The sequence below is a fragment of the Chiroxiphia lanceolata genome, chromosome 30, assembly GCF_009829145.1.
Source record: "Chiroxiphia lanceolata isolate bChiLan1 chromosome 30, bChiLan1.pri, whole genome shotgun sequence".
NCBI classification, from domain to species: Eukaryota; Metazoa; Chordata; class Aves; order Passeriformes; family Pipridae; genus Chiroxiphia; species Chiroxiphia lanceolata.
In genome coordinates, this window is record NC_045666.1 from 1,787,268 (window position 1) to 1,800,927 (window position 13,660).

Genomic DNA, 13,660 nt, shown 5'->3' on the forward strand with positions numbered 1-13,660 from the left:
GGCAGTGTCTGCCCACTTCAGAAGGGAGAACGGAGTTTCTCTTGTTTGCTCCTGATTTGGGACAAGAACGGCCAAATCCAGGTGGTTTTGGTGGGATGGGTGACTTGGCCCAAGCAGGGAATGGTGCCTTTCCCGTGGGAATCACAAGCCCCCTGTGTTCAGAGGGGTCCCGTGCTGTGCCCCGGATCTGGCTGGGGTGAATCAGGGTGTCTGCATCCCTCTGGGAAGGGCAGCTGAGGGGCAGAGAGCATGGGGGGCCTTTGGGAACAGGGTGGAGATGCCCAGTCCTGCTTCCCGGGCTTTCTGAGCCACATGTGCCAGGAGCACTGGAAGATGTGCTGGCTGACGACAGGGCACACACGTGTAACACACACACACATGTGCACACACGTATAACACACACACGTGTAACACACACACACGTAACACACACATGTGCACACATGTGTAACACACACACGTGTAACACACATACGTATGTGCACACACGTGTAACACACACACATGTAACACACACACATATGTGCACACACGTGTAACACACACACACACACGTGTAACACACACACATATGTGCACACACACCACAGCTGGGAGTCTTTATTGAACACCAGGGATGCTCAGAGAGGGAGACAGATTCCTCCCACTGGGATCGATTTCCCCTTCCTTGTCCTCCTCAGCCTCACATCCAGCTGAGTGAGGCCACAGGGGTGACCCATCCCCTTCCCTCCCCTCCCCTCCCCTCGGTCGTCGCCAGCCCCAGCAGCCCGGGGTGGCCACTGGTGGCTCCTGGTGTAGCTGCACCCTTGACCTCAGGATGGGACGTCAGTGGGACCACCCTGAGCTGCAGCGTCCGGCAGGAGGAGGGTCTGGAGTCCACCAGGAACCGTTCTGAGGTGCTGGGAGAGAAATCCAGGGGCAGATCCAAAGGGGGGGAAAGAGCCGGGTGGGAGGCGAGTGAGCAGAGAACTTGCACATTCAGCATCACCCTGAGGAGGAACAGACCCCTCGGCAGGGCTCCCGTCTCAAAGCCAGGAGGTGGGAGGAGGGAGCCTTGCCCTGGGAGCAGGGAGGAAGGAGCCCTGGCTGGGGAGCCGGGAGGAGGGAGCCGGGAGGAGGGAGCCGGGAGGAGGGAGCCCTGGCTGGGGAGCCGGGAGGAGGGAGCCCTGGCTGGGGAGCCGGGAGGAGGGAGCCCTGCCCTGGAGCCGGGAGGAGGGAGCCCTGGCTGGGGAGCCGGGAGGAGGGAGCCCTTTCCCGGGAAGCCGGGAGGAAGGAGCCCCGGCCCCGGGAGCCGGGAGGAGGGAGCCCTGCCCGCGGTGTCCCGCCCTGCCGCCCGCTCAGGTGCAGCCGCAGGAGTCCACGATCATGTCGGGGATGTCGGTCTTGACGATGTTGCTGTCGCGGTCGTAGTAGAGCAGGGAGAGGGGCCGGCGCTGGGTGGGGACGCAGCAGGAATCCACGGCCGCGGCCGCGCTGGCGGCTTTGATGCGGTTGAGGACGGCGGTGTGGAAGGAGGCGGCGAGGCCGGGGATCCCGGCCATGTGCAGCGGGCACAGCCCCGCGCAGTAGTTCATGTGGTACCCCTCGGGCTGGATGATCCAGTCCTCCCAGCCGATCTCCTTGAAGTCCACGAAGAACTCCTGGCGGCAGCACATCCTCGAGCCCGCCCCGCAGTCGACGCCGCGCCGGTGGACGCGGTGGGACGCCCTGGCCCGGGCTTGGGCCACCACGAAGGGCCGGTGGGAATCGCTGTGGTCAGCCAGGAGGGGGGACCCCCGGTCCTCCGGCACCTCCAGCTCCACCGTGAGCCGCGGGGTGTCCTGTCCAGAGACGCTCTGCACGGCCAGTCCCACGTCCAGCGTGGTCCAGCCGGGTCTCTGCACCTCCAGCCACGTCTCGCTGGCCACTGTCATGTTTGTCCCCGCCGGGTCCGGCCACAGGAGCCTGACGGTGACAGGCTGTGCCCCGGGGCTGGGGGCTGCCCAGAACAGGTAGAGGGTGGCCTGCAGGATCTCTGTGCTCCTGGCCAGCTCTCGGGAGAAGCGGAAATGCAGGCGGAGGCTGCGGGAGGTGGAGGATCCTGAGTGCAGAACCGAGAGCGGGGTCAGGAGTGAAGGGCTGGACGGGACTCGTGCCACCCCCCCGTCACGGGCAGGGACACCTTCCGCTAGACCAGGTTGCTCCAAGCCCCGTCCAACCTGGCCTGAAAAAATTCCAGGGATGGGGCAGTCACAGCTTTTCTGGGAAATCTATTTCAGGGCCTCACCACCCCCATGGAGAGGAATTTCTCCCAATATCCCATTTAACCCCACGCTCTGGCAGCCGGAAGCCGTTCGCCCTTGTCCTGGCACTCCAGGTCCTTGTCCAAAGTCCCTTTCCAGCTCTCCTGGAGCCCTTTTAGGCACTGGAAGGGGCTCGAAGGTCTCCCTGAAGCCTTCACTTCTGCCTTGGCTGCAGAGCTGCTGCTCCTCCTGGATCGGGGAAGGGCTGATGGGGCCACGACAGCACTCGGGGCTCCTGGCACAGCTCTGCCCATGAGGACACAACACCCCCCCCGTGCTCCGAGCCTGGGTTCATCCCCCGGCTCGGTTCCAGCTGACGCTCCACCAAGCCAGGAGAGAACCCTGTTGTCCTGGAGTGTGGGAACACAACGTGCCGTGGAGCAGCTTTGTTCCCTCAGGGCTTCGAGGACACGGGGGCCAGCGAGGGGAGCGGAGCCCCCCCACATCACCACGCGGGATTGGGGCTGGGAAAGGGAGGGTGCAGGATGCTCTGTGGGGTGGGGTGCTGAGTCTGTCCCTCCAAGGAGAGACAGCATACGGGACCGGGGAGAAGTGGGACGCAGGACCCTGTTTTTCCAGTGGTGCTCCTCAGGACCCCTGAGCGTGTTTTGGGGAGCTCGATTCAGGAGAAGAGAATTCTGAAGGGAAACTGGGACAGGCCCCTTTGGGTGGGATGCAGAGGCACAGGGGGGTGCAGGGAATGGATGGGCTGTGCAGCCCTCAGTCCACACGCTGTGGGCTGACAGGGAACCGAGGCTGAAAATCCCATTTTGGAAAACTCGAGCGTCCGACCCTTCCACCTCCAGCACCGGGGGGAGGGTCCAGCAGGAATGAGCTGCAGGTGACACGACACAGCAGCACCTCCGTGCCCTGTGCCACCCTCCCACCCCAGCACGTCCGGGAGCGGGAGGGCTGGGATACGCTTGGGACGTGGATGCAAAGGTCAGGGATGTGGAGCCTCTCACTCCTTCCAGCAGCAGCGTGACCACCATCCCGGCTGCACCTCCCACCTCCCACCGCCTTCCCACGGCGCGACCCCCCCCCCGTTTCCCTCCGCGCCCCGGGGCCGCACACACCTGACTCGGCAAAGCTCAGGACCTCGTATTCCTGCAGCCCCGTCCCGGGGCCGTCCCGGAGCATCCCCGGGAGCGCGGCCGTGTCCGAGCGCTGCTCCCGCAGCCTGCGGAGCGCGGCCAGCAGAGCCCCCCGGCCCGGGGGTTGGGGGGCGCTGGGCCGGGCCGGCAAGCGGAGCTTGGCCAGGATGCTCTGCTTGGCCAACGCCAGGAGCGCGTCCCGCTGAGCGCCGGGGGCCAGCGCGGCCACCCCGCAGGCCGGGCACCGCTCGCCCCTGGCAGCCGCCGTCCGCAGGAGGCTCAGGAGCAGCAGGGCCACCGGGACCGTCATCTCCGGGGGTCCCAGCGGTCGTGTCCGAGAACCGGGACGGGACAGCGGCGGGGCCGGGTTGCGGAGCGGGGCGGCGGGGCTGGAGCGGGGAGCGAGGATGGGCTCGTTCCTCCTGACGTGGCCACAAATATTGGCTGATCCCGGGCGAGATAAACGCCCCTGTGTTCCCGCAGAGCCGCCCGGGCGCGGGTGCCCGGTTAAGGTGGAGCCGGGCGGGTGGTGCTGCTGCTGGGGGGGCTCAGCCCGGGGCTGTCCCGGCGGGGCGGGGGGCACGGAGGCCACGCCGGTCCCATCCCGGGGGTGCCCAGGGTGCAGTGGGAACCCCGGAGCGGGGGGATCAGCGCGGCATGAGGGATCCCTGCTTGGGGGGGGGGGCATCTCTGGAGGTGGGGGATCCTCAGAGAGGGGGACCCCGGGGGGATGGAGGATCCCGGGAGATGGGGGATCCTGGGGAATAAGGGATTCCCGAGGGTCCTGGGTGGTTAGGGAAGCCTGGAGATAGGAGGTCACTGGAGAGGGGGGATCCCTTGGGAATAGGAAGATGGGGGATGCCGAGGGGATGTGGGATCCCGGAGGATGGAGAATCCCCGGGGAATGGGGGGTTCCTGGGAGATGGGGGACTCCCCGGAGATGGGGGACCCCTGAGAGATGTGGAATCCCGGGGGATTGAGGATCCCGGGGGGATTTGGGACCCCCGGAGATGGAGGATCCCGGAGGATGGAGGATCCCTGGGGACGGAGGATCCCGAAGGGATTGGGGACCCCCGGGGGGGTGTCACCCCCCGCTGTCCCATGCGCATGAGAGGGCGTGGCCACGGGTGATGGGCGGAGCCCGAAACCTCATTAGCCCCGCCCCAGCCCCGCCCCTTTTCCATAAAGGCTCCTCCTCGCCAGGGGGCGCCCCCCTCCCCTTCCGCCCTTCCCGCGTCTCTCCGGTTGCCGCGGCAACGACGGGGGCGGTGGCGCCGGTCGCGCGGTGATGACGTCCACGGCGCGGTGACGCAGCGCGCACGCCGCGGGGGAGGCACCGCCTCCTCTTTTTTCCCTTTTTTTTTTTTCCCGTTTCTTTCCCCGTTTTTTTCCCCCGTTCCGGCCGCCCCTTCCCCCCCCGCCCCCCTCCCTGCCCCCCGTCCCCCCCTCCCCGTCCTGTCCCCCCTTCCGCCGCCCCGCCCGGGCGGCCCGCGCTGGCCCAGGCCCGGCCCGGCCCGGGGTGGCGGCGGCGGCCCCGCGGCGCAGGGCCCGGCCCGGCCCGGTAAGTGCGGCGGGGGCGGGGGGGGGTCGGAGCGGGGATGGGGGCGGTGGCGGCCGCGGGGACCCTCCCGCGGTGTTTTCGGGTGTCCCCCGCGGGGGCCGGAGCCGCTCCCGCCGCGGCGCGCCCGGAGGTGCTTCCCGGTGCTCGGGGCACGGTCTGGCCCGGGACTGCCCCTCCCGGCGGGTGCGGGGTCCCGTTACTGCGCTGCCCCTCCCGGGGACGGGGCCGCCCCTCCCGGGGGTCGCTCGGTGCGGGGTCCCCGGGCCGGGCGGGACTCGCTGCCCGGAGGAGTCTCGTCTCGAGCCCCTTCCCCCGGCGCCTTGGCGGAGCACGTGGAGCCGGGAGCTCCCGGGCAGTCCCGGGAGAGCCCCCCCCCGGTCCCGGCTCGCTGGACGAGGAGCCACAGGTGGGAGAGGAGCCCGGGGCCCTTCCTGGGGACGGGAGGCGCCGTGCGGTGTTCTGGAGTCCTCACGGACAACGGCTTTGCTTTGAAACGCAAATAATTCCCGCTTCTGGGGCCTTCCAGCGGGCGGGAAGGGGCTGGAGAGGGACTTGTGTGCGGGTTGGAGCCCGCTCAGGAGGGACACGTGGAAAGGTGGGTTTTGTTGCTTCTTTCTTGGTGTTCCCGGCCCTGGGACCATTGAAATGCTCCCGGGGCTTTTTTGGGTACCTGTAGGAGTGTGGGCTGAGGGTGAGAGTTGCCTCTGACTCCTTGGCTGGAGGTGTCAGAGGTGAGTTGGTGCTAATTAAAGTGTTAATTAGAGTGTCCTCGGGTCTGTTTGAAACGGGCTGGTTGGTGCTTCTGAGCAGCGTGGGAGCAGAATCCCTGCTGTTCATCCCTGAGCACTTTGACTTGTGACCCCTTGAGGAGTTTAAAATTCCCTCCTCGTGGATTTTTGGATGTGGGTTTTTTTCGGTCACGCAGCAAAACCGGGTCCCAGAGTGGGGAACTCCACGTGGCTGCTCTCCCTGTGGGCTGAGGAGCTGGGATTCTGCTGATTCCTGAGGGCTGGGACAAAGGGCAGCACCGCTCGGTCTCACAGGAACTGGGGGGAGTTTTGTTGTTCCTCGTGGGTGCCACAGGTTGTCTGAGCTGGAAAAGGGGTTGGAGGGAATGCCAGAGCCCTGGAAGTGTCCAAGGCCACGTTGGATGGGGCTTGGAGCAACCTGGGCTAGTGGAAGGTGTCCGTGCCCGTGGCAGGGGGTGGCACTGGATGGGCTTTAAGGCCCCTTCCCATCCAAACCATTCCATGAGTGGAGGGGTCTGGCCAACTGAATTAAAGGGAAGGGAGTTGCTGTGTGGATGGCCCGGAATTGCTGTGGGAGAAGCAGCCCCTGCTGCCTCGGAGCAGTGGAGAATATCCCTGTCCAATCCCTGCTTCCAGCTGTTCCCCAGGACCCCTGGGGCCGGCTGTGACACCGGATCCCTCGGCGGGATCGAGTTCCCCTTATGGCAGTGATGCCACTTGTGCTGCTAAATTTAAGGCTGTGTCAGCGCTGCTATTTTTAAACCCCATTTTTCTGGGGGGGGAAAGCACCTAAATCGCCCCTTTGAGGTGCCTAAACCACCTCTTTTCACCAAATGTCCCTCCCAGTCCCTCTCTCTCTCTGGGTCTCTCTGCACCTCCGCTGTCACTTCATTGTCTCCTTTAACCTTAAATTAGAGCCAGATCAGTGCTTGTTTTAATCATCTGGTTGTCTGTTGGTTGTTTTCAAGGCTGCCCCAGAGAGCACACGGCGGGATCTGTGTCCAAACTTTCCCAGCAGCTTTTGGAGCAGCTCCTCTCCCTCCCCAGTCACTCACGTGCAGCAGGTTTTTGGTCACTCAGCAAGTTATTCCCGAGTAATTCCGAGCAGGAAACGGCCTCAAGCTGCGGCAGGGAAGGTTCAGGTTGGACATCAGGAGGAATTTGTGCATGGAAGGGGTTGTAAAGCATTGGCAGGGAGGTTTGGAGTGCCCAGCCCTGGAGGTGTCCCAGGAAGGCCTGGCTGTGGCACTCAGAGCTCTGGGCTGGGGGACAAGGTGGGCACTGGGCACAGGGTGGGATCCATGGGCTGGGAGGGCTTTTCCCACCTCGAGGATTCTGGGATTCTGTGGAACAAGTGACAGAGCTGATGGTGCTTGACAACCTGACAGTGCCTGTCAACCCCTTCCATGAGAAAATTCCTCCTGATGTCCAGCCTGACCCTCCCCTGGCACAGCCTGAGGCCGTTCCCTCTCATCCTGTCCCTCATTCCCTGGGAGCAGAGCCCGACCCCCCCCCAGGTCCCCCCTCCTGTCAGGGGGTTGCAGAGCCAGAAGGTCCCCTCTGAGCCTCCTTCTCTCCAGGCTGAGCCCCCCCAGCTCCCTCAGTTCTCCAGCCCCTTCCCCAGCTCTGGACACGCTCCAGCCCCTCGATGTCCCTCTTGCCCTGAGTGCCCAGAGCTGGGCACAGCCCCGGAGGGGCTCAGCAGTGCCAGCACAGGGGACAGTCCCTGTCCAGCAGCCCAGCTGGGGGGGTGAGTGTGGGCCCAGCAGGAGGACAGGCTGGTGGCTCCCAGCTGCCCATCGGTGCCGGGATTCCCTGGATTTCGGGGTTCCTGGGAAGGTTCCATCCCGGGGCCCAGGCTGGCTGTGTGTGCCGCAGGCTGAGTCACCGCTGCTTCCTGGAGGATCTGGGGGATGATGGAGTGTGGGCAGGCCCAGCCCACTCACCACAGCAGCTCGTTTGGGGTTTGTTTTTTTTTTTTTAATGAAGTTTTAAAATTTTGCTCTTGCTTTGACATCGTTTTCTTTGGGGAATTAATTTTTCCCGAGCCGAGTTTAGACACAGGATCTGCTTTATTTGGGGAGGTGTTATCCCGGATACTGGGGAGGTTCAGGTGGGAATTTCCATGAGGAAACGGGATCCTGTGCTGCTGCTTCCCCGTGACCAGGAGCTTTGGGGCCAGTCCTGGTGGGATTTGACCCTGGAGTGGGGAAAGGGGGTGGGTGGCATGGAAAAGGAGGATCCAGAATGTGGGGAATGCTGAGGTGTTGTGTCCTGCCTCCATGACTGAGCCTCAGAGCTGCTCTATCCCAAATTTTTGGGGTATCCCTTCCCCGGGGTTGGCTTTGAACAGGTGGGACCAAGATTGTTCCCTTCCCACCGTTCCATGGGATTCCTGGAAACAGCTGGATGGACATGAACCCCTCACATGTCCAAGGCATGATCCATCAGCACAGAGCTCCCCAGAACTGGGAACAATCCTAAATTTCCCCCTGGGATGTGTCTGGGAGGGCTCAGCAGCCTCGGCAGCGGCTTTGCTGGGTTGGTGAGAACAACTCTGCCCTTTTACCGGGGAATTCCGGGATGGTTTGGGTTGGGAGGGACCTTAAAGCTCACCTCATTCCAGTCCCCCGTCATCCTTACGGGTATTCCCGGCTTGTGGATGGATTTCGTGTGGATTCTGGGTTGCAGGAGCCGGGTTTGCCACTAGTGGGAGCGTCGGGAGCTCCTCCTCCACCTGGGCACTGAGCAGGGGCTTTTTTGGGAGTTTGGGTCCTGTCAGAGTCCCCCCATGGCAGCTGCTCTCACCTCTTCCATGGGTTTATTTTCATATTTGTGGGAAAGGCTCCGAAATATTCATGGGAAGCTCCTCTGTACGGATTTATTAGGTTCTGGTTACCTCCATTTGATCCTATTTTAGTCCTCCTTATAAAAATTCGCTCTGTGTTGTCTCATTAGTGGCAGTTTCCCATCTCCCAGGTCCTCGGGGAGCTGGGATCGTGGTTCAGGAGGAAGCAGGGAGGGATCTGTGTCTTTCTGGAGTTATTTTTGAGGCTGAGGGGAGGGGAGAACTCAGCCATCTGGCAAAGTATTCCTGCAAAACCTGGAAAGCCCATTTTTCCCTCAGAGCATCCCAGTGGCAAACTGGGATAAAGGGGCTGAACCTGTGGCTGAGGATAATTAACAATTAACAGGCAATGGGAAGTGGTTTTGGTGTCTGGGAGGAGGAACCCTTGGAGCTGATAATGATCTTCCTACACCCCTTCTGTGTCCTAATTCCCACCACGGAAATACAGGTGACACCTACACTGTTCAGGCAGCTGAATATTTTAGGTTAGCACGAAGTTTGCTTGGTTTGGGGTATTTTTAGGATGCAGGAAGGGTGATGGAATCCTGAGACAACAGTTTCCCACTTGTTGCCTCACAGGGAGTGGTGTTTGTATGGTACAGTTATGTATTTTTAATATGCATATTATATTTTATAGTATATTACTCTATCTTTATACACTATATATTTTATAGTAATTTCTATGGGGTTTGTATATAATATATATCTTATGATATATTTATGTGGTTTGATATATTTTATATATTTTAGAGTATGTATTTTGATATTTAATATATATTTAATATATATTTCTATATAATATATAATGTGATTATAAAAATATATTAAATATCAAATAGATATTTCTAAATAATATATAATGTGATTATAAAATATATTAAATATATTTATTGGTATATTTATATATTTTTGATGTATATTCTATGTTTTATAGTATATTTATATATTTTTGATATACACTATTTTATAGAATACTTGTATATATTTGTATATTACCTGTATTTAGTGGGATATAAACGTTGGGACAGTGGTCCAGCAACTGGTGTTATGAATGAGGAGTGACAGCAGCTGGATTTGGGATTAGCACTTCCCATCCTTCCTCCAGCACCAGGTCCTGCTTTTTGGGACTCTGCCTTGTTGCAGGGCTGGGATCCAGGACAGGATCCAGGACAGGATCCAGGCTGGGATCCAGGCTGGGATCAGGATGGGATCAGGATGGGATCAGGATGGGATCAGGATGGGATCCAGGATGGGATCCAGGACAGGATCCAGGCTGGGATCCAGGATGGGATCAGGATGGGATCCAGGATGGGATCCAGGAGGGACAGCCTGGGATGCTGCTGCCAGGACAGGATCCAGGACAGGATCCAGGACAGGATCCAGGACAGGATCCAGGCTGGGATCCAGGAGGGACAGCCTGGGATGCTGCTGCCAGGACAGGATCCAGGCTGGGATTCGGGACGGGATCCCGGCTGGGATCCAGGCTGGGATCCAGGAGGGACAGCCCAGGATGCTGCTGCCAGGCTGGGATTCAGGCTGGGATTCAGGCTGGGATTCAGGCTGGGATTCAGGGTGGGATTCAGGCTGGGATCCAGGACAGGATCCAGGCTGGGATCCAGGACAGGATCCAGGCTGGGATCCAGGACAGGATCCAGGCTGGGATCCAGGAGGGACAGCCCAGGATGCTGCTGCCACGACCCTGAGGACGGGGCTGAATTCCCGAATAAAAGGGGATGTGCAAACAAGTGCCGGGCTGGGCGTGGAGCCGATCCCGAGCTCCGGCCCCCTCCGTCCTTCCCTCCCGATCCCGAGCTCCGGCCCCCTCCGTCCTTCCCTCCCCTTCCCCCGTTCCTCCGGAGCGGCTCAGGCTCTATTTTTACCCGGGCCCTGCTCTGTATTGCGGCATTTCTCTCCCTGAATTATTTATCAGGGATCGGAGCTGAATGGAGCGGCTCCGCCCGCCCGGCCCCGTCCTGCCCACGTGTCTGCCCTGAGCCATTGACACATTCGGTTCGTGGCACAGCCGCTCCCGGGGGGGACCGGGGGGGTCCGGGGGGCTCCCAGGCTGGGCTGGGACCACCCAAATCTCGGGCTGGTTGCTGCTCTTCAGGCTGGGCCGGGCAGGGAGGGGGTGGTTGCCATGACACCGCAGGGTTTGAATGGAAAGACCCTTTTTTAAAGTAGAAAATGGAACTAAATTTCCCTGTGCTGCCTGGAGACGGGATCCAGCCCGGGAAGCGTCACCTCCGGGGGGAACACGGGGTTGGAGACGGGGGGCAGGGGGGGTTTGGGAAGGTCTCGGGCCTGTGGTGTCTGTCCCAGAGCCTTCCCTGCCCAGTCCCTGCAGCACCTGATGTTGAGTCAGCCCAGGCAGCCACACTCCAGCTCTTCCCTGCAGTCCGTGTGCCCCTCGTGTCCTTGGAGCGTGGTTCTACCTGTGCACCCCCCTAATTAACCCCAGGAGTGGCTGCTGCTGGATGCAGGGGGCAGGGCAGGTCCATCCCAAAGAACATCCCAGATCCAGCTGCTGGAGGATCTCCCTCTTCCTCCTCCCCCCTGGCAGGAGCGAGACACGAGCCTGTCCCAGGCTCTTTGGTTTGGGGTTTTCCCCTTTTCCCAGGGGAGAGGGAGTTTTCTGCCCTGGGTGGGTACATGGATGCATGGAATTCCCTTGGCAAAGCTCTTCTCCCTTTCCAGCCACTGTCTGTCTCTGGGGGGCCCAGTCCTGGCTGCTGGAGGGGTCTTGCACCAGTGCCACTCCCCCAGTTTGGTGTCACAAGCCCTGACTTTTCTTGCCCTTCCAGTGGGATTTATCCACTTCTGGTTGTCCTGTCTCCTCATGGAAGCTGGGCTGGCAGGTAGAGCCTGGGCCATCCGTGTCTGCCAGGGAGGGAGGGAATGTCTTGCTGCTTTTCCCTTTGTTTTCTCAGGGATGTGGCTGTGTTGGGCTCTGGCAGCTTCCCTGTGATCCAGGAGCACTGACAATACCTGGAGCTGCTGCATCCCTCCCGTCCCTGTTTTCCCTGACCCAGTTTCAGTGTGTGGATGTGATTCCAGAGCCGAGGGCTCTCGGATTGAGAGGCAGGGACCTGCTCTGGGGGGCTTTGTCCAGGCTGCTGGAGCTGACTCAGCCTTCCTCCTCCTCCTCCTCCTCCTCCCACCCAGGATTTACTGTCTCCCATGGAAGGAGAGGGATGCAGCTCAGGAAATCCTCTCACACACGTGCTCGGTGGGGATGAAATGCTGCCAGCTCTCAGCGATGGGCAGGGATTTTGGAAAGAGCTGGATGAGCCTGAAGGAGGCTGCACCTGTGCTGTCTGGGGCAGGTGCTCGTGTCCTGGGGCTGGAGATTCTCTCATTCCAAAATCTGCTGATCCACCTGCCCAAGTGCCAGAGGTCAGGTCTGCAGGCTCTGAGGGAGCTGCTTTTCCTTCTGCTTCCGAGCCGATGTTAAGGACTCAAAGGTTGCAAAGCCAGTGGGGTGTTCTTTGAAAACAGGGAGAGCAGCATCCCACGTTTTCCCACTGTCCAGCACTGATCCTGCAGGGCTCCAGCACCATCCTGAGTGATCCTGAGGCCGCAGCTGACCACAGGTGCTCCTTGGCAGGACAAAGCTGTTGGCTTCCCTGGGTTAGGGGAGGTTTGAAGGCTCTGTGTGGAACAGGGATCCTCGGCCTGGGAATGCTTCCTCCATCCCTCTCTGTCACTCCTTCGCTTGCAAAGTAGCTCCTGGAGCTGCTTCAGGGCTCTGAACTCCAGGTCTGATGCTCCAGGGCTGGGAATCAGCACAGGAGCTGGTGCTGAGGTGTTCCCCTGCTCCCTGGGCTGCCACAGGGAGTCACTCTGAGTCCAGCCTGGCCTCTGCTGAGCCATCGAGGAGCTGCTGCTGCAGCCACAGGCACTGCTGCCCTGGGGGCTCCCTGTGCAGCACAGTGAGAGCCTGAGCTCAGCTGAAGCCCCTCATCCTCCTTGGCCTGAGCAAGAAAAAGAAATGATTGAAACCATGAATGAAGTGACCCCTCAGAAAGGAGGTGGCAGCAGAGACAGGAGCGGAGCAGGGCTGGGACCTGCCTGGGGCAGGTGGGGGTGTTCTGTAGGGTGTTGTCCATGCACATGAATCCTTCTGGAGGCTCTGATGCCTCCTGTGGTATCTGCCATCCCCTCTTTCATAGAAGCAGGGGATATCCTGGGCTGAGAGGGACCCACAGGGATCATCCAGTCCAACCCCTGGCCCTGCACAGACACCCCAAAAATCCCACCCTGTCCCTCAGAGCGTTGTCCAAACCCTCCTGGAGCTCTGGCAGCCTTGGGGCTGTGCCCACTGCCCTGGGGAGCCTGTTCAGTGCCAACCACCCTCTGGGGGAAGAACCTTTCCCTGAGATCCAGCCTGACCCTGCCCTGGCACAGCTCCAGCCCTTCCCTGGGTCCTGTCCCTGCTCACAGGGAGCAGAGGTCCGAGCTGCCCCTCGGGAGGAGCTGCAGCCCCCGAGGAGTCTCCCCTCAGTCTCCTCCAGCTGAACAAACCCAGTGCCCTCAGCTGCTGCTCCAGACCCTTCCCCATCCCTGTGTCCCTCCTTTGGACCCTCTCCAACAGCTTTAGACTTTTTTTACCTCTTGGTGCCCAAAGTGCCCCCAGGACTGAGGTGAGGCCGCCCCAGCTCAGAGCAGAGCGGGACAATCCCCTCCCTGCCCTGCCTGGCGATGCCCTCAGGACACAGAGACCCTCTGGGCTGCCAGGACACTCTGCTGACTCCCATCCCACTCCCCATCCAGCAGGACCCTCCATCCCTTCCCGTTCCGGGGCTGCCGGGGGCCGACGCTGCTGCGTCTTTAACGGCGGCGCGGAGGCAGCTCCATTGAAGATTTGAAGGAGAGCAGGAGGGGGTGTGGATGTGGATGTGGCCATTGGCAGAGCTGTGCTGCCATCCCTGGGAACAGCTGGGATCTGCCTGGCGGAGCCCCCGAGCTCCCGGAGCCGCCGCAGGGATCGGTTGGTCGGGGGCTTCCCGGGAGGGGGTTTTGTATCCCGGCAAAATTCCTCTGGAGCCGGTCGTGGCCATGGAGTCTCCACTGAAACCAGGGGACAGCTGACCTGCTCAGGGTGCAGAACCACCACGGTGAGTTTA

The 13,660-nt window shown here is 61.0% G+C and overlaps 2 protein-coding genes across 2 annotated transcripts in view; one reads left to right on the forward strand and one right to left on the reverse strand.

The window, feature by feature from the left end:
• Window positions 1–580: 580 nt before the first annotated feature.
• On the reverse strand, window positions 581–4,604 carry LOC116799990 (inhibin beta C chain-like). Its single transcript, XM_032713486.1, has 2 exons — window positions 3,359–4,604; window positions 581–2,080 (listed from the first exon to the last, which is right to left on the reverse strand). The coding sequence occupies exons 1-2, from the start codon at window positions 4,062–4,064 to the stop codon at window positions 1,338–1,340; spliced, it is 1,449 nt and encodes a 482-aa protein (XP_032569377.1). The 5' UTR covers window positions 4,065–4,604; the 3' UTR covers window positions 581–1,337.
• A 315-nt stretch (window positions 4,605–4,919) lies between these two features.
• R3HDM2 (R3H domain containing 2) overlaps window positions 4,920–13,660 on the forward strand; it is a 32,796-nt gene continuing 24,055 nt past the window's right edge. The window contains 1 exon segment of the mRNA XM_032713493.1: window positions 4,920–4,937. The gene's annotated coding sequence lies outside the window, so the exon portion shown is untranslated.

Coding starts and splice junctions, on each gene's coding strand:
- LOC116799990 (XM_032713486.1), bottom strand. CDS start 4,064: ATGCCCCCCCCCCCAAGCAGGGATCCCTCATGCCGCGCTGATCCCCCC. Junction 2,081..3,358: donor CCTGAGCTTTGCCGAGTCAG/GTGTGTGCGGCC, acceptor TTCTGCACTCAG/GATCCTCCACCTCCCGCAGC.